Here is a 25022-nt window from a genome sequence, read left to right on the forward strand (position 1 = left end):
ACACCAGTTCCTTGGCATTTTAAGTATTTCCATAATTTTTTTATGTATTTATATGTATGGAAATAAGTATTTCCAGTTTTGATTTGAACAAGAAATGTGTCCTGGAAGTTGTCTACTCTATCGTGTAGAAGGCTCTACCCCCAGGTCCCTAAGACTTCCCAGCAGCCATCATAAGGACCGCAGGTCCTGTTTCAGGGCCTATTTCAGGGCCTTTCTGGGTGTCAGCTGTGCAGCCTGCTTTGGAGGTAGAATAGGAAGGTCCTAGAATAGGAGGGGTCTAGTGTTGTGACTTTGCCCTGGACTTCTTGGGGGTCTATCTTTACTCTGGGCCAGGGCTGAGGGTAGCTGAAGCCTGCTGGGCAGAAGGAGTGCCTCACGGGCACTGCCAGGACATGAGAGGTGTGGTTAGAAGTTCCTTGGTATCTCGGAGGCAAGAACTCAGGTCCCGACAACTGGACCCTGGCTTCAGTTTTCCTGAGAACAGTGCCCTGGGTGCCCCACTTGGAGGATAAATAGGGGTCCGACTCAGACTTCTGGCCCTGACCTGGATGTACACCACCACCCACCACACACACACACACACACACACACACACACACTCCCATCCTCTGCCAGCAACAAGTGATCCCTCTTCTCCTTCCCTACCTCCAGCTTCAGATTGCTGCCATTTATCAGGATGCTGAGGCAATCCAAATGCAGATGGTTGATCCACCCCTGCTGTTTTAAAGACTTGTAAGGCAGGAGAGTGATGAGTTCAAGGCCAGCCTGGGCTCCAATAGTGAGCCCCTGCTTTTAAAAAGAGAGTGGAATGGGGAGATGACTCAGCCAGTAAAATACTTGCTGTCTAAGCAAGAGAACCCCAGCTCAACCCCAGACCTGACAGTAAAAGGCCAAGCACAGGGGGTGTGGTGCGTGTTTGTATTCCTGGAGACAGACAGGCAGATTCCTGGGGCTAGAGGGCAGCAAGCCTAGGTGAACTGGTGGCTCCAGGTCAGTGAGAGATCTTGTCTCAAAATCCAAGGTGGGGGCGGCTGGAGAGACGACTCAGCCATTAAGAACACTTGTTGCCCTTGCCGGGGAACCTAGGTTCAGATTCCAACCCCAACACGGTGGTTCACAATCACCCATAACTTCAGTTCCAAGGGATCTTCTGACCTCTGTGAACACCAGGCACACATGTGGTACAGAGACATCCATGCCAGCAAAACAGTCAACCACACAGAAATAAAACAAATAAAAATAAAATGTAAACCAAGCAAAGTGGCGGGTGACTCAAGAAGACAGCCAATGCTGACCTCTGGCTTCCATGTACACACTTGTGTGCCTATATACAACTGAACACATGCATATGTACAACACACACACACACACACACACACACACACACACACACACACACACACCAAATGCAAATATATGCAGAGTTCCCAATTCCCCAAGTTGGGCTTCAGCATTATCTGTGGCTGGGAATCATCTACTTGTTCCCAAGGACGGAGCTGAGACAACGCTGCTTGCCCTGTGTCCCTAATACTCAGCAACTACTCCCCTGGCAAGCCACGTTGACTGCAGCTTTCCAAGACACAGTCTCCCACTTTTCACACCAGCAGACTGAGGCTCAGAGAGGAAAGTCACTTAAGTACTTGATGTCAGGTGACTGAGACAGAACTGGAATCCGAAACCCAGATTCCCAAGGCGAGGGTGCCCCCTTAGGTAGCTGTGGTTCTGGTTCACATGAGAAGAGCCCACCCAGCCTACCTGGGAATCAGGAGCTGAGGATCACTCAGGACTACCTGAGTGAGACAGGATGAAGGGTATCACCTCGTCTGTAGACCTCCCTTCCTTCCCGGGTTCTTGATGACCTCTCTCCTGTAGCAACTTTTCTGTAAGGTTTATTCAACTGGAGATACCAACAGCTGAGAAGATCCTGGATTCAAGGAATTACCTGAGCATGGTGGCGCCCACACAGCAGTCTGACACTATGGGTCCCCTACCCACTTCAATGTCCCATCTCTCCAGAGTGAGCTGCATTTTGTGTGTGTGTGTGTGTGTGTGTGTGTGTGTGTGTGTGTGTGTGTGCGTGTGGCTGTGGGTGCACATAGCAGCTAGCTGGGGGATCTACTTGTCTCTGCCTCCCGGGCACTGGGATTACTGTGCGTCACCACAGGGCTCTTCTTGTTTCACTTTGTTTCACTTAGGCTCTGGGGACTGAAGTCCATCCTAATGATTACAGATCGCACAGCAGACTTTTCACTGAGGAGCGATGTCTGCAACCTCCGCATTTCATTTTGCAGTTGAAATCTGATTCCTGTTTCCACTTACTAGAGGGAGAGACATATTCCAGTCTTACGACCTACCCACGGCCTGATTCCATGCTTATGTCACCAACTGAGATGGGACACACTGTCACAACAGGGAGCTGAGAGCATGGGGGGGGGGGGGCTGCCCCAATTCTGTTGTAGCTCAGCAGGGAGGGGAGGGCCTGAGGCAGGAGACCGAGAGAGAATCAGGAGATAGCCTTTCTATTCTCAGTTCTGCAGTGAGCTCGCTGTGTGCCCTTGGGCAGATCAGTTCCTCTCCTAACCCTCAGTTTCCTCATTTTCTACAACCAAATGCAGAATCTTCAAGGCTTTCCCTTTCAATTCTGAAGAGGCCACAGTTCTAGCTGGGATGTGGGCTGTGTGTGAAGAAATCTGAGCCTCTTGGTTTCATTTCGTAACTTGGGCCCCTCAGCACTTCCCAGCTAGGGCTGGGAACAGGACCATCATTCATTGACAAATGAAGGTGAGTTTCAGGGAGGTGGCTGGCAGCAGGGCTGTCACAAAACTCTGACAGAAGGACAGTGCTGGGGAAAGCCCCGTTTTCCTACCTGGGGCTCTGATTGGTGCACAGCATTTGCGCTTCCTTCAGCCTGTGGTCTCCAGCCTTTGCTGGCTCCCATGCCATCAGCTGCTGGTTCTGATCAATGGCAACAGAGTAAGCAACAAATAAGAAGTCCATTTACTGGCAATTTCAGTCATTTGTGGCATTTAATTAGCATAATTGACCCAAACTGGAACTTTTCCTTCCACCCGAATTTAAAAATACATCCCCACTGACCCCCAGTACATCTGAGAAATATTATTTTTTTAAAATAAGGTTTTAACTAAAGCCCAATATCAAAACACCATATAATACTTTTATCTCATTGAAGACATTTGATGCTTATTAAAATATTACTGCTTTAAGGCTTATTTTGATTTTTTTTTTTTTTTGCCCAAGAGTGTGTGCAGAGCCTCGATCCTCAGATAATAACAAAGAAACCTTAAACATGAAAAAAACACATGAAAGGTAATATGTTCCCCATTAGTGCCAGTATCCTTTCCCCAGGATTACTGCTTTCCAAATATAGCATTAGCTTAAAAATAAAAGACCGTTTACAGTAATGGGACACTCGGTACTACTCTGGAGCATGTGGGCTCTCCAAGGGCCTTGTACAACGGCTTCATTAAGTGGAAACTGCGGGGGAGAAAGGCTGGCTTAAAAAAATCCCAGCATGCCTCCTCCAAGGCCCCCCAGATAGGCCACCTACCCTGACCCAAGGCCCGTGTCTAACAAGCTCTTAATTCTGCTTTCAGAACTGCTTTTTCACGCGTTGTTTCTCCCAGAGATGAAAACATTTTCGAAGCTGACAAGCCATCAGTGGGTACCACCCGGGAAGAGAAGCCTCCTCGGTCCAGAGCTCTGCATTCTGGCCTCACAGGCAGGAGAACCTGCAACCGCCATCCATACCCAAGGGGTCGTCCTGCGTTTGGGAATTCTCTTTTTATCCGGGGAGCCAGCACGCTTAGGAGAAGTTATGAGAGCGGAAAGGCTCGAGGGCCATGCCTACCAGATTGTCTCAGTGGACATGGAGCAGTGACTAGTGACTGCTTTGATTGTTGGGGAGGGCTGGAGCCTGTTGTACAGTTGGGACGGAGTCATCGTGGACACAGAAGGGCCCTCCCAAGGGGCAGCTAGGGCCACTCTCATTTTCTTCCACGGGCTAGCCTGTGTCAAGCCCCCACTGGAAACTGCCAGTTGACTAAGGGTACCTGAAGAGACTCACATTGTCTGTTTGCTGCTTTGCTCCAATATTGCAGGCCCTTCTGACTTGGGGAGCCAATCCCCTTTAAGCCCAGTTTTGAGAAGCTCCACAGAGTGAGGGAGCGAGTGTCTAGCCTGAAGGGAGAGAGATGTGCTCCCCCTGGTTTCAAATCCCCAACTGGATGCCAACTATACCTCAGCTGTGGGCAGGGAGGAGGAGATCCAGAGGGCACGTGGAGGGGAACAGCATGTACTTATTGCTCGTGCACTGGGTGGGGGTCACTTCACTAGGCCAGCCTTTGTCCCCGGGGGCAGGTCCTGGGTTGGGATGGGGATGGTGTCACTATGGCCGTTGTCTGTTTGCTGTGAGGAGGCGACTCACCTGGCCGTTATCAGCTGTGGACTTCCCTGGCCCTGCTCAGTTCAGCACTCTTGTCCTTGAAGCCACAAATGGCTCATTTCTCATGTTCCTGGCTCTGTGGCTGGCACCAAGCAGGCACATCTCCCTTGAGGTGAGAGAAGAAGTTAACCGCTCCCTTGTACAGACTATTCCCTGCTGTCCAGGGTCTGGCCAGGCGTCACATGGATTTATTCTCTCGGCAGTCCCCCACAGGATCACCGTATCACGGCAATCCGTGTGTGAGTGACTTGCGGAGAAGAGAGTCTGAGCCACCTCCGGAGGCTTCCACAGCTAAGCGAGTAGATGGCAGGTGGAACGTGTGCTAGAGCGCCTGCCCTGAGTGCTGGACCTCATCATCTGTCAGAACTCACAGCTCTTTGGTGTCAACGGCATCCAAGTCTCTCGAAAGATAGAAGCCAACCCTTGGTCACAACACTTGATTCAAAATCATTGCTTTTTGTGGGCTACTACTTCCTTGGGAGGTGAAGATTGACATTCTGGGGGCCACTCGTGGCACAGGTTGGGGCCGAGTCCTCTACCCTAGAGAATCTGCAGTCCAGCCCCAGGCGGGGTTCCTGTCCTCCAGGGCTCAGGCAGTTTAAATGCTTTGGAGTGGGACAATTGCAAAAGGAATTTGCACCTACAGAAGAGGAATGAGCGGCTAAGAGGGAAAGCTATGCCCGAGGTTCAGACACAGGCCTGTGGCCCTGAGTTTAGAGTGCCGCTATACCCTGGCCTTCTGCTCATTCCTCCTAGCCATACCAGTTGTCAAGTGCAAGATTAGGTGGGTTTTTTGTTTGTTTGTTTGTTTGTTTTGTTTTTTTTTTTATTTTGGTCTACTTGACACAGTGAGAAAAAGGAAATGTCAGTTGATAAAATGCCTCCATCAGATTGGCCTGTAGGCAAGTTCGTGGGGTATTATCTTGACTAATGATTGATGTGGGAGGGCTCAGTCCACTGTGAGTGATGGACCCTGGGCAGGTGGTCCTGGGTTGTATAAAAAAGGCTGAGTAAGCCATGACAAGCAGGCCAGTAAGCAGCATTTCTCTATAGTCTTTGCTCCAGTTCCTGCCTCGAGTTCCTGCCTTGGTTTCCCGAATTGATGTACTCTAAGCCAAATAAACACTTCTCTACACAAATTGCTTTGGGTCATGATGTTTATCACAGCAGTAAAAAGCAAAGGAGGAACGTGAGACCCAGAGGAATGTGGGAGCCTGTGAGCTGGAACTGGAGTGGCCCTGGAGGGCAGAAACAGCTCTGGGAAAGAGTGGGAGGAGCCTGTGGGGGATGAGCATGTGGGGGAGGAGCATGTGGGGGATGCCAGCAGATGATGCGGGTAACAAGTCAGGTGGGCGGTGCACAGCACCTCCACCTGTTTTCCCCAGGATGAGTGGATGTGGGAGACTCAGGGTGGAAGTAAGAGAGCCAGGCTCGATGACTGATGTCTGTCAGGAGCACAGGGAGAGAGAGGTGGCTTCCTGCCACGTGCTTGGCATCATGTGTGCTTAAAGGACAGAGACGTGTTACCTCTGCGACTCATGCCACACCTAGACACTCCTGCTCACTCAGCCCCACCTGTCGCTGACACTGTAGAGTTTGCCGTCTATTCCATGGGACCCGCCAACTGCCAAGCCATCACCAACGCTGAGAGGGGAGGACTGGCCCGGCTAAGTCACCACGGGGCCAAACCAGAATGTCGAAGGTCCTGGTCTCTGTCACTTCAAATAGCCCCAGTACACCACCAAAGACACTGCATTCTTGGTAACTCGTGCAAATTCCATTGTGCAGGAGTAAGAATAGTGCAGGAATCTAACCATGCTGAACAGAGGCGAAGGACAAGACAGTAAAAACCAGAAGCTGGGACTTCAGATTTGAGCACTGGTTTGAAATATTTCTGAAGCCTCGTGGAATCAACATGGCTCAGTGTGGTCCTCCCTTCTAACGAGCAGGGCTCAGTGTGGTCCTCCCTTCTAACGAGCAGGAGGCTGAGCCCGACAGGTCATGGGGCCCCTGGTAACTGTGGTGAGGAAGGGTGGGTAACTGTGGTGAGGGTGGGTGGGTAACTGTGGTTAAGGTGGGTAACATGGTGAGGGTGGGTAGGTAACTGTGGTTAATGTGGGTAACATAGTGAGGGTGGGTGGGTAACTGTGGTTAAGGTGGGTAACATGGTGAGGGTGGGTGGGTAACTGTGGTGAGGGTGAGTGGGTAACTGAGGTTTGAGGTGGGTAACATGGTGAGGACGGACTGGTAACTGCTGTAAGGGTGGATATGCACAAGGCTGATATGCACAAGGCTGATATGCACAAGGCTGAAGGAACTTAGAACAAGGTCCTAAGTCTAAATTCCACCGGGACCCTTTCTAGCCCAGCCAGCCTTAAAACTCAGGGTCCCGGGCAGCCCTGGCAGGACCAGCCTTCCCAGCAGAGCCTCTTCACAGATTTACATATTGTGCCCCCCCACCTGTGTGTAATCTGGTCTATCAATGTGAAGGCGTTGGGGTTTTTTTGAACGTGCCCTACATCAAATACATCCCCTCTCCACTGGGAGTAGCCCCCATCCACTATGCTGCAGACTCGGGGGACATTTGATTGTCTAGAACACATCAAACGGCCCAGGTCTCCCTTGTAAAAGTTTTACAAGAAAATCATTGAAGATCAGCCGAGCCTGCCCTGCCTTTCTCTCTCCTCCTTGGATTTCAACGCTGAGCTGATGTAGCCTCACCATACCGTGCTGGCCTGTGAGAGCGCTGGGCTGGTGAGGCAGCGGCGGTAGGAGCCTCAGCCCCCCGGATCGTTCGTTAGGCTTGCAGGCCACGGCTGTGGGATCTAGTGAGTTGGACATATTTTATTTAACCAGCTTAGTAAAAGGTAATATTCAGCAGCTGTGATCTATAGCAGAATTACAATTTTCAGGTCAAGGAGGGATTTTGATATTAGGAGGTTGGGCAGAATTACTATGAAATCTCATGAGCTGTCTTTAAAAATAAATGAGAAAATAGGTTATCCAAGAGTCATTGTAAGGGGAAAATCAATAGGCGGTGTCTATTCACTTGGGCTATCAAAATCCTTGAAATTTGAACAAAAGTTTCACGTTTAGTGTACTGGAGGTTTTGAAATACCAGCAGCGGAGCTCCGTGGCTGCACATCCGTGGTGCCGCACATCCAAATGAGGCAAGCCCCTGTGAAGCGGCGCGGCTCCCTCTTTAGATGGGGAAGGAGCCTGGTGACCGAATGAACCCGTAGAGACTCCTGTAGAGCTCTCTGTCACCCTCCACGGCAGGCTGCTACCAGCCCTGCAAAAAAAGCACTAAAAGGTCAGTGCAGTGCAGTTTGCCAGGTGGCCCCGCCCCGCCCTGCCCCGCCCCTTGCCTAGAAGGGTGGAGTCCACACATCTCAGCTCACATAACTCACTGCACACACCTTGGGATGGAAACAGCCTCCGTGTGGTGAACTATCACCTGCTTAGGCTGTCAGAAATGACAGAAATTGTCTACACCCGAAACATTCACCCTTTAAATGTCTATCCCTCCCTTCCACTGTGTGCCTTGCCAATTAGGGGGCAAAAATGGAGGAAAAAGCAGGCTGTGAGAATGGACTAGCCTCTGAAAGACGATCAGGCAGACCTCCTTGGACTGGGGAGAGAGGGCGCTCAGATGGTATCACCCATCCTGGACCAGGGAGAAGACAGATGGGCTGGGAGTGCCTAGACAAAGGCTCCAAGTTGGGAAAGAGCTTGAAATGTGGGAGAAAGAAATGAGGTGAGATGGGCCCGAGATTGAGGGCTGGTGGGGTAGGGCAGACCATGGGAGGAATTGTGATTAGAAACATTAGACCAGATGAAAAGATTTTGAATCGGAAGATTCTAAGATCTGATTTTCCTTTTCAAACCGTCACTCCAGCTGTTGTGAACCGATAGGAATCATGCATGCCACATGGGGACACCCAAGACTGGCCCAGGCAGGGGAAGTAGCGGCATGGAATGGGGTGTGTGGAGGTGAACTTCCTTGGTGTTCCTGGGAGAACCTGCACTCTTCCACTAATTGGCACTAAATACAGACACGGGTACTGCTTTCGCTCACTGGTGAGCCTTCCTGGTTGGGATCTCTCTGCCTACAGATCCCGTGCCTTCCTTTGCCACCACTGTGGAGGTGGCTTCTTCAGGGATGACTCAGCCAAGCTGGGGTTCACGTGGAGCCAAGTATCAGGTGTAGCCTGGCTCGTGTATCATATACGTCCCACTTTCCAAATCTCCGTGGATATAATTCTTATGAATTCACTCAAGAATATTGTATCTTAGCAATAATAGTCTTTTAGCTTCTATTTACTCAATTAAAATATTTTAAAGAATTGTTTTAAATGTGCCCTCAAAATTCTCTTTGCTGCTTTTTTCTCTTTAAAAATGTTTAAATTAGCTGGGCGGTGGTGGCACACACCTTTAATCCCAGCACTTGGGAGGCAGAGGCAGGCAGATCTCTGCAAGTTTGAGGCCAGCCTGGTCTACATAGTGAATTCCAGGACAGCCAGGGCTACACAGAGAAACCCTGTCTTGAAAAACAAAAACAAACAAAAAAAAATTTATGCTTTGACAATTTCATTCATATGTATAATGTGTTTTAGTAGTATTCACCTCACCATTCTCTCTCCTTCTTCTTCCAGCTATGCCCCTCCTACTTTTATGGTGTGTGTGTGTCCCAATGAGTTTATTTAGGGCTCCTTGCTTGAGCATGGCCAGGCTTTTTTTTACTGGGGCACTGGCTGCTCACCAGTGGGAAGTAGAAATTTCCTTTTCAATACATTTGGCAATGGGTAGACTCAAACCAGTCAACCAACCCAGATGGCACTTTCCTCTGCCCCCAGATGAGCTCCAAGACAGGAATTCCCAGGTAGCTGTTAGGAGACCTGGGGAAGGCAGGGATGATGTTATATGACTTGTGTTGTGTTCCTGATCCCTGATTCAACACTGGCCATTTAGTATTAAAAAGTAGTTTTAAAGCATTCTTAGAAAGAATATATATTTTTAAAACATTTACTTTGTGTGTATGGGTGTGTGAATGTGTGTGTGAGAGAGAGAGACAGAGAGAAACACAGAGAGAAACAGAGAAAGAGAGAGAGACAGAAAGACAGAGACAGACATACACAGAGACAGAGATAGAGAGAGACAGAGACACAGAGACAGAGAGAAAGTAGATGCCCAGGGGGAACTGGAGTTACAGAGGGCTGTAGCTTCCAGTGTGCTGGGTACTGAATTCTAGTCCTCCGCAGGAGCAGTATATTCTCTTAACTGCCGAGACACCTCTAGCCCCTACAAAGGCTATTTTGCAATGGATACATTTTGGTGCTGGGAATTGAACCCAGAGCCTTGAGCTTGGCACATGTTCTGTCACGGAGCCACGTGTCTAGCCCTTGGTTCTGTGAGACAGAGTCCCCTTGTGTAGATGGTGCTAGCATTCTGCTCGTCTCTGATGCATGCTTGGCCCAATATTTCCAACTCTTTCCTCCTGTGAAGTTCTTTTCCCCATGAGATAGGGTATCTCAAGCTGGCCTCGTTCTCAAGATCCCTCAGCCTCAGCCTTCTTGGTGTGGGATTATAGGAGTATGTGGTGTTCTTGAAGTATTTTAAATCCTTGATCAGGAGGAATCTGTGTAGAAAAAAACCAAAGCCAAACCCCAAAGAGCTCTAAACAACAATAGCTCCACAAACAGTATGTCTCTGCTATGCTACAGACCTACACGTTTATATTTCCTCATGATGCACAGGACAGGGTTGGTCTGTTACATGTTTTAAGGTGGGTCCCAATGGGGCATCTACTGGGATCTTCATCTCTATGTTCTGTTTGAGTGCGATTTTCTCAGAGGCTCAGTGGGGAGATGAATTGATTACCCAAGGTCACCAGTGCAGGAAGCAGAGCTCAGAGTCAGGCCTGCGTCTCCCTGCAAGTTAATGGAAAACAAAATAAAATTCTGTGTTCAAAAAGCCATAGGGGCTGATAAGATGGCTCAGTGGGCTAAGGAGCGTCCTGCCAAGCTTGGGAACATGAGTTTAATCCCTAGGTCCGCATGGCAGGAAGTGAGAACCAATCCTACACGTTGGCCTCTGACCTCCATACATATGTTGTGGCTCATATGTGGCCATGTATATAAAACACAATAAGTGAAAAAAATTAATTAAAAGAGAAAAAAAATCTTAGCCAGGCACGGGAAGCTAAGGAAGGAAGAGCCCAGGAATGCTGAAAGTCTGCCCTATACAATATGGGGAGACGCTGCCTCATAATCATAGAGCAGGGCCAGGGTGATAGCTCTGTAGGTAAAATACTTGCTTTCCAAACATAAGGACCTCAGTTTGTTTCCCCACAACCTATTCAGAAAAAAAAAAAAAAAAAGATTACCATGGTGGCACACACCATGTGTGCTTGGTGAGCTCCAGGCCAGTGAGAAACCCTGTCTTGGTAAGGTGGATGGCCCCTCCACATGGACCAGCACACACAGGTGCACACCAGGAAGACACAAGACACCACATAAATAAAAGCCAGACATAACCTTGGGCACAAACCTCACAAGTGTCACTGTTTTTAAAAAGCGACAGGGTACTGTATTCACAATCCAGGATGCTGAGTGAAGACTTACACCTGCCTTTCCACTGGAAAGAAAGCAAGAGAAGCAGCAGACTTTGGAATTACGAATTTTATTGAACTCACCCAGTGAGACAAGTTAGTCCCAGAAACAACCATTAAATGTGTTACCTGTAGTAATGGTAAGTAGAACACATTTCCAAGAAATCTAACAAAAATAAATGCTGAAATAAATTACTTTGTGGAATACAGCAAATAAACAGATTTCTATAAACAACCACTCTGTAAAAAAAAAAAAAACCACTTTATATTAGAGATGAAGCATGAAGGAAAGAGGCGTTGTGGAGCTGGGAGTCTACGGGACTTGGAACGAATTCCTGAGTGAGATGTAAAAACAGCAGTGAATTAATAGAATTAATAAGCACAGGCCAATCTACCTCCCCTCCTCCACCTGCTTAGTTTCAGTGTGATTTCTCCCCGTCCCCAAGATAGGCTCCGAGCACTGCTCCTACACCCCAGCATAAGCGATGCAGATAATGTAATCGCAGCATCATTAGGAACCATGAAATTGCAATTCCTCGGGGAAGGAGCGCTATCGCTCAGTTACACAAGAAGAGCGATTAATTAGCGGATCTCAGTGTAACAGACTATGTACTACATGGGTTCTAATCCTACTCTAGAGTGGCTTTCAGGCCTAATGAATTACTTTAGGAAAGATGAGCTGCAGCCAGAAGACATCAGTCAAAATGTAATACAGGAAATCATCCAAACCTACCCAGTGCTAACCTGAGAGAACTATCATCCAGCACAGTAGGGAAAAATCAAACACACTAATTTCACCTAGTCTACAAGATGATGGTGCTGGATGGTCACTCCATAAACATCATTTTAAAGTGGTGGCCCTTTTTCAGAGGGGCTTGATGTCACTTTGGGTCTGTCAAACCTTTGGACAATTGCATCCTCAAATTTAAAGCAGATGGCAAGGCTGCCCTCGAACCTCCCTGGTGATGGCATAGAAAACAGTTCTTAAATGGGTATCTTTTCTTGGAAGGGAGCCATAGAATCAGGGCTTTTGCCATTCCCAGGAGGATGACATCACTTGCTCTGAACCCGGCAGGCACTCCCTCTCCTTGGTGCTGGGACATCCTAGGCCTGGCCTGAAAATCCAGTGGCTAGGTGAGAAGTCAAGGCTGGGTCTCCGCACAGCGTTAAGGCCTCAGCTTTTGGACCAGATGAAATCTTATTACATTACTTGCTTGGATTCTAAATTGCATTTCTGGTACTTAAAGCCTCTTTGGGGTGTCTGTGAGTGTCTGGGTGGGGTTCCTAGTTCCAGGATGTAACATCCAAGGGGAACCCCTGAGGCAAAAGCATAGTTAGTCAGTGGTGGCTAGACCCTCATGAGGCCCTGAGTGTTCTCTGGGTGCCCCTACAGATCTCTGTTAACTTGTTTTAAGGCCTGTTGGGCCACATAGTGAGAGCCTGTCTCAAATGCCAACAATTCCCAGAACTGCACAACAAACTAGGCCAAACAAAGCAAAAACCAACCAAAACAACAACAAAACAAAACTTGGAGCTGGGACTCCAAGGCTGAAGATGGGCGTGCCACACTAGCTTTCAAATCTCTTTCAGCCTACTTGTTTCCTTTTTTGAGATAGGGTCTCTCTCTGTATACCTGTCTGGTTTCAAACTCATGATCATCTGGTAAACACCTCTACACTCATGAGGCTTCTAGTCTGGATCTTATCCATATTCACAGACCTAAAGGGCCCAGGACTTTTGAGGGGCGAGCACAATATTGTGTCAGGGTTTCTGATGGGGTAATAGATGCACAAGAGAGAAATTCAGTCATCTGGCCAGTCTGGCTACATAATTTGGGAGACCCAGGGCAAAATAAAAATGTGGGATCGCTTCTTAATAAAAGCAGGCATGCGCAGGAGAGATGGCTCAGGGTAGATGATCTCTTAGCCCATGAAACATCTTCTGACTCAACCCCCGAGTCTTTTGCAGGGGACCAGAATTCAGTTCCAAGTACCCATGTCTGGGGGCTCACAGCTGCATGTAACTCCAGCTCCAGGGGGAGCTAACACCTCCAGTCTACATTGGCACCTTCACACACACACACACACACACACACACACACACACACACACACACACGGTGATATTTTCTTTGTACTGAAATGTGATTTTATTTGTATGTTAATAAATAAAATTGCCTGGGGGTCAGAGCTAATAGTAAGCCATAGCGGAGCTGGGCATTCGTGGTGCATGCCTTTAATCCCAGCACTTGGTAGGCAGAGCTAGGTAGATCTCTGTGTGGTCAAGGATACAGCCAGCATGGAGACACACGCCTTTAATCTCAATACCAACCACAGAAGACCTGGAGGGCTGTACTTACAGGCAGTGACAAGGTGGTCATGTGGTTGGGTTTACAACCAATGAGAAGGCAGAACAGAAAGTCTATATAAAGACAAACACACAGGAAGTAGGTCTCTCTTGGCTGAAGAGGATCGCTGAAGCAGGAAGGGTAAGCTCTGACCTCTTGGGCTTTTATCTTTTTTTTTTTTTTTTTTTTTTTTTTAGATTTATTTATTTATTATGTATACAGTATTCTACCTACATGCATGCTTGCAGGCCAGAAGAGGGCACCAGATCTCATTACGGATGGTTGTGGTTGCTGGGAATTGAACTCAGGACCTCTGGAAGAGCAGCCAGTGCTCTTAACCGCTGAGCCACCTCTCCAGCCCTTGGGCTTTTATCTTTACATTGGCTCTGTGTTTCTTATTTAATAAGACGGTTACTTCTACACACACACACACACACACACACACACACACACACACACAATTAAAAATAAATCTTTAAAAAAGCAGACATTTCCAGCTTGTCACAGTGCCTTTAATTTGGTGATGTTCTCAGTCCAAATTTAAATTATTGTTGTAGAATGCTGGATTTAACTGAAAATGGGATATCTGACATGTACATGGAGCCATCCAAATTTCCCACTGCTTTTCATGGCTCATCTAGGCAGGGCCCTGAATGGGCCTGAAGAGACTGAAGGACTCGACGTGAACAGAAGAGAAGCCCGGTGGGCTTGGAGCTGGCTGCTGTGATGTTCCCTCAGACCCTTAGAGGTACCAGGCCAACTTGGGGCACACACGCACTCCCAGCCACTGGACCAGCATGCTATACTACCCATCTAGGTCAGGTAGCCAAGCCTAGTATTTCTTATCTGAGTCCACAGCATGTGGTCAGCCCTCAGGGGCTCTAGCGACACCAGGCACCTGGATGAGGTGGGCAACAGACTCATCTATGTGGAGTTCTCCCAGTGAATGAGCAAAGACATTCACAGTGTGGGTGGGCACAGCTGCCACCAAGTCCCACCTGAGCATATTGTGCCTGATGATACTACCCTCTCTGTATCTATCTCTATGTGGGGGCATGTTGGAAGCAGTTTGGGGGGCCTAGAATGTGGTGGCTGAGTGGCGACAGGCTCCTGGCATTGGAAGAATGAGCCACTGAGAAACGGACCAAGAGGTGGCAGGATGTCCCAGGTCCTCAGGTCACAGTCCCTATCCTATCACACTTCCCTCACAAAACACACTTACAAAGCTCAAATTGTGAAGAATTTCAGTCAACCAAGGAGTATTTCTCTGTAAGTATGAGGCCCTTCTGAGCACAGGCTCTTCATGACACTAACTGTATCCAGACTTTTCAGAAGTTTAGTGTGCCACAGGTCCTCATTTTCTAGAAGGTTCTATATATAAGAAGAAGCCCCTTTGCCCCAAACCACGACCCTTATTTTGGAGCATTCCCTTTGTATTACTGTGGATAGCTGGGAGTTGCCAGAGATCTCCCTCCCTAGAGACGTTCCAGCCCCATTTCCCATTCACTGGCTGAAGAAATCAGGGAAGATGGAGCATGACTTCAGAGTCCACACACCAGGACCACGCATGACAGGGTCTAGAATCCTAAGACCGGGTCTCAGGCTGGCCCATTTGCTGTAACCACCAGCTATCAGGACCACGCTAGGGAAGCAGCACCCCTCGGCATTAGCAGTAGAGAAGTTTCCAGAAGTCTGTCCTGGGCAGCCTCACAGTGGTGCCCTAATGATATGAACGGTTTCTCACAAGTTTTTAGGTGGGGAGAGTGGCTGAGAATACACCACGTGGGACAAAGACCAGAGATGCCTTCCTCAGGGGACATCAGGAGCTCCCCTGAGATGTCAGCTGGGGCATTTCCCTGCTAGTTCCCTGGGAGCAAAGACCTGACAGTCAAGGAAAAGCCGACAGGGACGGAGTCAATGTCTGCACGTAGTGGGAACTTTAGCACCAATGGCATGAAGGCGAACTCTACCCAGATCACTAGCTCTGTGAATTCTGAGCCAAGGGTCACGAAAGTCTTAGGCTGTGGCTCCTGGGGTCAGGGAACGGGAGAAGGAATGGAGGATCACAAAGACAAAATCTGCAGCATGTGCCACTGGAAGGGACATCTCTCTGTGCAGGGGGGGACTGAAGGCCTAGGGTCTACCCGTGGCTCTGCTGTCAACTTGCTAGAAGATCTCCAGTAAATGCTGTTCTCCCTCTAAGAGCCATTTCTCTATCTGGAAACAAGAGTGGGTTGGCCAGCTTGGCCCTGCAGCATGCACTGGAGCTCACCTGAACACTCAGATGCTGCACGGTGGCCAGCACTGAGCTTGGAAGACACAGATCCGAGGAAGTCCATTGTCTCATCTCCTTCCCCCACTGCCTACCACACACACTGTCCAGCTCCGTGGGTCTCTTTCTTCACATAGGAGTTCAGAGAGGATTGACACAGGCTGGAGTATGTGGTTGCATCTGTTGGGGTGCCCAGGCTCCTCCTGCCCCAATATCAGACACCCCAAGACCAGTTCCTTCACACCTGGGAGAGGGGGCATGTTGGAGACTGATACAAATTCTGGTTCTGCCTCCCCTCTCTGCATGGGGACAGGGAGGAGGAGGACACAGAAGCCTTTGAAATGCCTCTTGTTCCGTTTCCTCCCTGTTCCTCACTTAGCATTAACCTTGTTCGAGCCCAGAAACACTCCCGTGGTGCACCTCTTAGCCACTTGGCAACTTTTTTCTCTTTTATGATATTTTGGGCTTCTGTTACCCACCAAGTCAAACCTTTAAAAAAAAAAAAAAAAAAAAACCCAAACCTCACCCTCCAAGTCAGCCCTGATCTAAACATTCCTGTCTCCCTCTCAAGGGTGGGTCCTGGGTGTAGAAACAGTGGCGATGGAGACCAACCCACCTGCAGGCAAAGAAGATTCCTATTTGCTTTCTGGCGGACTTTGTAGTGCAGTTAGAGAAACCGCAAGGAGGAAGAGCTCAAATGTTCTTTGCGTGCAAGTCCTGGGGAATGGGCTCTTGGTATCAGGAGCACTGACAAGGGCAGAGGCCTCTCCACGACAGTTTGGGATCTTGAGAATGACATGTCCAAGATAAGGCAAACTGGGATGCTGGGAGTGCAAAGCTTTCAGACCCCTGCCTGGCACATCAAGGCTCTCCAACTTCTCCCTTTCAGTGTATGTCTTTGGGGCCCGGCTCATAGTAGGTGCTTGGTAAATATTCATGGACCAGATGAATAAATGGCATTTTTCTTCTCTTTTGAACAGGGAGGGGTTGGATTAGTCTTGTCCGGGACAATAATGAGTTCATTGGAACCACCTGCTTTTCCTCATGCCAGTGCCTCCCTTTTTTTTTTTTTTCCAGAAATGCTGCCTCAGGAGGGGTGGGCTTGGCCAATGCCAAGACATGCAAATCGAGCATGGCCAGGTCTCTCTGGGACAAGGCTCCTGGGCAGCCTGGAGATCTACTCAGGGCATAAACAATCCATTTGGGACTCTTCTCCATATGTTGAATTGCACAGCACAGAGGCCTGGGACTTCACTGACCCTAAGCTGGGATGAGACAGGCTGGAAATGCTAATATGGAGGTAAACAATGCCAGACCTCAGGGCCACCTTTCCTAATCCTGTGACCTTACACCTTTCTTAAGGACCACCAGAGGATCCTCACCCCCTCATTCCTCCTTGGTAGAGCATATCCTCAGACTCCCTGTCAGCCTAGTAATCTGCCCAAAAGTGCAGGTTTGTGTGGGTCTCCAGGGCAAGACTGTGCCTGTTACTCTACTACCCTGAGGGACCACGACAGAGGAAGCTGCAACGTGTTGACTTACATCTCTCATCCCATGAACACCCAAGAGAGGGCCCCAGGAGATGGGCAGACACCTCTACCAGAGAAATATGTGGCTGGTGTGTAGCACGAATCTTAAAAGGTCTTATTAATAAAATCAAACCTGAGCCAGGTATTGGGGTGAATGCTGAATGATCAGAGAAGCAGAACAAGCCACAGCTACCTCACCTTACCAGTTCCTCAGCTGATCCTGTTTCCTCAAACTGGAAGCCTCTGTGTCCTCATCTGAATGGGTCTCAGCTGAACTGCTGCTAAAAGCCTAAAAGCTTAACCAGCCCTAGTTCCTGGTCCTCACACCTTATATACCTTTCTGCTTTCTACCATCACTTCATGGGATTAAAGGCGTGGGTCACCATGCCTGGCTGTTTCCAGTGTGACTTTGAACTCACAGAGATCCGGATGGATCTCTGCCTCCCAAGTGATAGGATTAAAGGTGTGTGTGCCACCATTTTCTGGCCTCTATATCTAGTGGCTGCTCTGTCTCTGACCCCAGATAAGTTTGTTAGGATGCACAATATATTGGGGGACACAATATATCACCACACTGGTGCACCTGAGGCCACTTAGGAAGGCTGAATCCGCTTTCCCCAGCATCCTAAGTCAGAAGCCAAGAGTGCAGTGGCAGGATTTCAGAGTTTTTCTGTACAAGTGCCTAGCTGACCTCACAGTAGTGTGTCCTTCCAGGGGCAAAAGTCTTGGAACTTTCTGCATGGAGGTGAGATATAGCTGAGTGGGGGTGGGCCTGGGACAGGGGAAGGCAGAGAGGGTCCCCAGAGAGACTTAGTAAGGTATGCCAGGTGCTTAACCCAAGGTAGGGCCTTCTTCAGTCGGCCGAGGGCACCCCTGTGGCTTGGGCGCTTGGCAGCCCCGTGTGGAGAGAAGCTGGTGCCTGAGGATGTGTTCATTCTCAACTCTGTGGAGGCTCATCATGAAAAAAGATGTTTTCCTCTAACAAGGGCATTTTGTGGCAAAATAAGTTGAAAACAACAACTTTGAGGCATCGAAGCTGCGCCTGGGCTCCCTGCGCCCCACCTTTCTGGCACCGCCTCCTTCTGAACACACCTGGGGGAGGCCCCGGGAGGAGCAAGGCTGCAGCGCGGCCCGGTATGGTCCTGCCTGCAGGAAAAGCCCAGGCAGCCCTTGGTGGATGCGCAGGCTGCAGATCAATACTGGTGGAAAGGCAGCTTCGCTCCTTTCCAGCCTCCCTAGCTATTATTCATGCCAAAGGGCCTTGTTTGGATGAAAAGGGGCGGGGGTTGGGAGTTTGCAGAATCACAGGCCTGCGCTCTGCCTGTAGCCGGTTCCCCCTCACCTGGATTGCCCCCCCCCCCCCGTTTTGTTTCAGAAAAGAGCACGGGTGAGCTGGGCCCGGGCCCCTGTTTTCCCTTCACTGGCTCCTCCTGAGGAAGGGCATGATGGGCTCAGGATGCTACTTGCCGGGATCTCTCTTGCTCTTGTCCGGGATGACATTCCCATCCTGCTTTTGCCACTTGCCTCTGGTAAGCAAGCCCTGACTGGAATCATAAGGCTCCATGGTGGGAAGGATGCCCCGGCTGCCTCGGCTCCAGTCACACAATCATTTTCTGTCTGGGCTGGATGCTCCTGGACACCTGTGAACATCTTGGTGTGGTGCCTATTGGCTCCAAGATCTTCATGGAGCTGTTCACCTAGTCACCTTGGCCCACGGATCACTATGTAGACAGACTGGCAGATGCCACTAGGCTGGGCCGGATGCATCACAGGAGAGAGACAGAAACAAGGACATTTATTTAAGCTTTGGGTCAGGTTTGAAGTCAGTGGGTCACAGCATTGGGTGAGGGCAAGATAGAGGACAGTTTCTTGTCTCAGCAGGGGTGGCTTACCACATGATCTTCCTTCCCACTGGAAAAATGGTTCTAGTTTGTCTTCTGCTGGGGTGTGGAGGTGACTCTAAGGGAGGTGAGTTGTCATGTGACTAACATGGTGGACTAGACTCTAGTCACTAGAGCCCCGAGGCCCTCCAGACCCAGGTGTGGACACTATTTCTACATCCACAGTGATTAAGGAGACTCAAAACAAGATCTTACGCCTCTTGGCTGGCTCAAGACTCCTGCAGGACCATCTGGGATCTGCCTCTGATAGGACAGGAGAGGGGAACTAGGAACAGGATGGAGAAGAGGTACCCAGCCCTGATGCTGTGGTTTCCATAGTTACACAAACTAAACAAAATGGTGATCAGATACAATAAGGGGACATGGCACGAGGAACCCTCGGACTTCTGATCTCAGGTGGCCATGATAGGGCTCCATCGTCTCTGGCCCCTTGAGGTTGCAGCATGGAAAAGCCCATCAATGGCAAGTTACAGGAAGGGCTGCTCCTGTCACCCATTAGGGAAGCGTGGCTTGGAACGAGCTCCAGTTGACTGCACAGAGGCCGAGCCAGCCATCCAGGCTCACACAGCTTTCTTTAAGCCTTCCCTGCTTGCCCTCACCACAGACCACCGTCTCCCATCCACTCACTCAGCTGAAGGGGAAGGCAACGGCCCTCGGGCTGGGGACTCAGTCGTTCCTTTGAAAGCAGTGTGGGCCACAGACAACCCAGAGTCCCTGACTGTGGACTTCTCCGCCAGACATTTTGCCTCCTTTATTCCTGAGCTGGGAGTGCCCGGAGAGGCTAAGCAGTTCACACCAAAGTGATGAGGAAATCGTCACTTGTACTTAATTCTCAGCTACGTAGACAAACGACTATAAATATTTATGACGGGAAATTTCATTATTTAAAAATTCCCCCTCTAAATTTCCAGTGAGTCCACCGAAGAGTGCCTGCCGTACAGGTTGCAAATTAAGAACAATTATTTTTCTCTTCCGCATTTAAATATAACTTAGAGCTGAAGTCATTGAAAGGGGCTAACATCAACCTTAATTAAATATTAAAGTGTGCCTGTACCTGCTGCTATTGCTGCCCCTTCGAATAAGATATAACCTATTTTTGACAAGTTTTCATCTTTCTCTGTGGAAGACACTACATGAAACCAAATCAGTGGCAAAGAGGGAGTAATGAATAATCTATTTCATATTCCAACAGTACCCAGGGCTCGGAGTGGAAAAATATTCAGTCAGATGATGGCAAGAGGCTGCTGGGTACCACATGACACAGCTAATGTTTAAATAATAATAATAGAAAAAAGCGATAAACAAATCATTAGCCCTTAACAGTTGTTTAATGCAATTTGTTAATGAACGTAATGGCGGGGACTGATAATGAAAGACAATAAAACCGTCTAAACAGGCGCCAAGTCGCTGGCCATGCGCAATTATTTCCTTGTCAAGTTTTTATGATTTAATGAGCCCCTCTGGGACTGACGGCTGTCAGTCAGTCGTGACTTTTTGACACCATTACAACTTCAAATACAGCAGCAGGCAGGCTGTTTTCCTCGGATTTGAAATACTGAAATGATCTGACAGTTTTAAAGAAAAGATGTGCAGAAAAAAAAAAAGAGAGAGAGGAGAAAGGCGGTGCGCGCCTCTTCCTTTCTTTCCTCCTCCCTTCTTCCGTGAGTTGATAATCTCTGGATGCTGTTTGGTAATGAAAACCCAATCACTGAGGTCATTATCTGATGAGGTTTTTGGAGCAGGCAGGGCTTTTTTTCCCCTCTTTATTTCTTTACTTAATGATAACCCTCAATGGGCTTGCCCCGCATGGGACGGCCAGAGCCGCACAATTTTGTTCGCCATTAATTTCAGCCTTTGAAGCTCAGGGCTCAGAGGCAGCAGCAAAGCAAACCCCCCACCAAGCTGGTTCCAAAATAAGACAATCCAGCCTGCCTGAAACAGAATAGCAAATGGCCTCGCAGCCCAGGCCTGGCCACTGACGTCAGATCCACTGCATCTGCAGGCATCCGCCTTCAACACGGAACATTTAAAACTCTTTACAACTTAAGAGACTTTAATTAAATTGCTTTTGATTCTGGAGCGGGGTTGCATCCGCTTTATTTATACTGTCCCAGAAACTGTTTAGTCTGCATGAATTTTATATGGCGAGGGCTTCCTCCTCTTCCTCCTCCTCTTCCTCCTCCTCCATGCTGCCATTTCACCCTCCCCCTACCTCCCACACACTCTTAAACAAAGGCTCCCAACTTCACAAATATTCAACAACTGAAGTCTACATAATATGAACCTAGAAAACCTTCCACACAGACACCTGCTTCAGGTTTGCATACTCCTTTCCTTCCCGGGTGGGACAGGAGAGTGGGACGGGAGGGAAGGAGGGAGGGAGGGAGGGAGAGAGAGGGGAGAGTATTACTCCAGCCCCAGGGCACTGTGCTCTTCCCATGGCATCAGGAGGACAGAAGGTGGTCAGGGGACTTTCAGGCCAGTGCCCACTGCCAGTGGGCCAGGCCTGAGTGAGGTGGTCACTCTCTAGGGGATGCGATGGAGCTGCTGGGTCCAAGGGTTATATGTTCACAGATTTCCACTCCCCAAATCACTGGCAACAGCCAAAAAAGAACTGGGCAGAGAAAGCCATTGAGAGGTGAGTGGCGATTGCTTCCCTTCCTCCTCATTCATATGCTTCTGTGAGAGTGCAGGCCTCAGTGAAATACTTGGGGGCCAGCAAGTGCCAATGCCCAGCTCCGCCCTGCTTGTTGGAGGTGCCTTGGGAAGACGCAGCTGAGTGGAAGGTGGAGGCAGGTGGGAGAGACAGCTTAGAACTCAGTACACCCTTAACTGAGAACCCCCATTTCCAAGGAGGCCACCAGAGGCACTGGTCCACTTCACCAGCATCAGCACTGCGGACGCTCGAGGCTGGTTTGTCTCCTGGTTTTTTAATGGTTTCTTTTATACATTCAGGATGCCCAGATTCAGTTACCAGCAGCAGAGATTCTTGCTGAGCTGGTCCCTTTAGCTGGCAGAAGAGTCAGCACGGCTTCCGGCCCTGCTCTGCTGTCCACTTTGTTCAGCCCAAATCCCACCCTTCCGACACAGAGACTACACCTTTATTTACACAATAATAAATGATTTATCCGAACACATACAGGCCTTGGCCAGTTTCCACAAACACAATTTCTCTGGTAGATTTTGCATTTCCTCTCCACCTTATGATTCTCTTCGGAGTATGTGTGTGTGTGTGTGCGTGCATGCGCGTGCTTGCACACAAGTGCATGTGTGCGTGTGTGGTGGGGGTCAAGAACAGCATGATTTTTCTCCACCAACACAGGTGGTTAGCATTTTTTATGAAGGGAACAGGTTGGCTTTTCAAGAATCCAAAGCTTCCAATTATATTTTAAAAAGATAGTACAGACCTGTAAGGGCCTATGAAGTTTTAAGAAAAACACATTTTGCTTCATGACTAGAGGGAAATGACCTCACTTGGGCAACTTTAAGCCTGATCACAAATGAACACATTCTGAACACAATTCTTGGTTACCTCAGACAGAAAGAAAGGGAAGAAAATCCCAAAGTGTGACACAGGTTTGTTTGCAGAGAACGAGGCAGGTTTTGCGAACAGTTGTTAGTAAAAATCAAGTAGTTCCTTTGTGGCGCTCTGCGGTTCCTCGTTGTTTGACAGGGGTTGGTGAACACGTCCCACCAAGGCTTTTTCTAGTGGACTGTCCTAGAGGACTCTCTCATTTCTATCACCCACCACATTGCTAACTTCACACCAGCAGAGGAGTCCTGCTCATGCTCTCTGCAATACCCATGCTGGAAGGGATGTGGAGAGAACCTTCTCAGACCTTTTGTATACACGAGGGCTGCTGCTGACTGCGCTCAGATTAAAACTGAGAAGATACAGACACGCTTACCCAGGTCAGGGAAGATGAGGTCACAATTAACTATTGTGCCAATTCTCACACTGCCAGCAAATTCTGGGGAGTATGGCATTTGGAAAGGTGAGTAAATATTTCTTGCATATATATGTAGACACACACATACACACATACACACACACACACACACACACACACACACACACACACACACACTACAAAAACCAGGGAAAGTGCTAAGTCAATTTCCTGCACAAGTGACAGTGAATCCTCTCCTTTGCAATAAAGTAGCCTAGGCAGGATGGCTGTATTCATTATGTCGGGAAGGGTGGGGCTGACCTCTGATTTTTCTGGCATTTTCTCCATGGACATCACAGAAAACCTTTCTGGTAAAGAGAGGTATGTGACACACAGAAGCTCCTGTGACTGAGTCATCCTGTCCCCTCTCAAACCAGGACCCCAGGCATGTCCACAAGGCAAGGAGAGTGCTACCAAAGCTATTTTGGACAGCAGATGAAGTTACCTAAAGGCAAATGAGCATTCACCTTTACCTACAAAAAACAACAAGTCTGGGCAAAGACCAACCTCAGAAAGGGAATCAACCCACATGCAGACAGGAACAGAAAACATTTTTACACTCTCTGCACTCCAGCTGAACAGTGGGGAGGGAGAGACAGGGTCACCTGGGGCCTGTCAGCACAAAAGAATGATTCATGTGACCATTTTGTCTTAATTACTCAGAACAAGACAAGATCACTGTTTATCAGGGGAGAGCAGATGCATCAGTGTCCTTTGACAAAGAAAGTGATGGCCGTCAGGATGGTGATGACCACGATGATCCCCAGGATGACGAGCAGGATGCGGTTTTGGATGATTCTGCAGGAGAGAGAAGAAAAATGCCCATGGATAAATGAACAGCATTTTGACGAACACTGCTCAAGCTAAGTTGGCTAAAACTACAGCCTGGCAGGTAGAGTGCGCGCGTATGCGCGCGCACACACACACACGCACGCACACACAGCTTCCAGTTCTATGAACAACTCCACAGTGTTTGCGGTCATAGAATGCTTACCAAAAAGCTAAGGGGAATCAAGGGCTTGCCAGGATTTGGGTACCATGTAGCCTCTTTAAGTGATCAAGGGCCCCACGTGAGCATCTTTTTAATTTAGAATGTGAGACAAGCCTCACTTCTTTTTTTTTTTTTTTTTTCAGTGTTTCCCATGAAAGGAAAAGACTCCAAAGAAATATATGTCAGTGAGGTACTTACCTGAGCAAAAATACCCCAGGACAAGCGAGAGAGACTTAGCAGGGAGAGGAGAGGATTAAGAAGCAAGTGTCACACCTGCAGCTTAGGCTGTGAAGCCGTCACCTGTCAGTGTGGCTCACGGCTTCGTCAAGCCAGGAGCAAATGTTACATATGCTCCCTGGTGTAAAAAGATGGAAATGAGAGGGAACAGGAAGTCCTCAAGGTGCCTGGCAAGCAGCTGTGGGTGGGCCCTCTAGGGGATGATGGTCCCTCGGTCGGTCGGTCCAGCCCAGCCCTGCAGATGCTGACCTCAGAAAGACAAGCCGCGGAGACACACACTCTGGATGCCTGCAGCGTGCTTCCGCTGAAGTGATTTCATAATTTGTTACCTCATTCGGAGAAAAGAGGTCGCACACCACAATGCTTTGTTGAGCCTTTCAAAGGGAACCTGGGTCAAACAGCCTCGCCCACGCTAGCTGCTCTCACAGAGCGCACGGAAATAGAAACCCAGAGAGGCTGGCCGTCTAGCAGGCTGCCCACCCGGCTTCAAGCCTGCAGCGATTCCCCCCCACCTGCTCAGAGGCACATGTGGAGTTCTGTGTCCTCCTATGCACATGGGACCCTGGACAGGGTCTTCCACAGGGAGGGGGATGTGAGGATGAGTCAGGCCTCCACTTGAGCATCTTTGCAGAGGAACCTTCACAGGGTCCCTGCAGCTGGGATGGAGGATGACAGCAGGTTGCAGTTTTGGTGGAGTACTCCTCACCCACCCTTCCCTCTTCAC

General features: G+C 49.0%; 1 protein-coding gene across 4 annotated transcripts in view; it reads right to left on the minus strand.

Moving 5' to 3' along the window:
• Nucleotides 1–20429: 20429 nt before the first annotated feature.
• Nucleotides 20430–25022, minus strand: part of Vti1a (vesicle transport through interaction with t-SNAREs 1A) — a 318865-nt gene continuing 314272 nt past the window's right edge. For 3 of the 4 annotated variants that reach the window (XM_028875086.1, XM_028875090.1, XM_028875085.2), the window contains one exon: nucleotides 20430–23868. In XM_028875086.1, coding sequence (XP_028730919.1) covers nucleotides 23775–23868 — 94 coding nt within the window. In that variant the 3' untranslated portion in view covers nucleotides 20430–23774. The remainder of the gene's footprint in view (nucleotides 23869–25022) is intronic. The other variant, XM_028875089.2, reaches the window with a different exon arrangement.

The sequence above is a fragment of the Peromyscus leucopus genome, chromosome 1 (assembly GCF_004664715.2).
Source record: "Peromyscus leucopus breed LL Stock chromosome 1, UCI_PerLeu_2.1, whole genome shotgun sequence".
NCBI lineage: Eukaryota > Metazoa > Chordata > Mammalia > Rodentia > Cricetidae > Peromyscus > Peromyscus leucopus.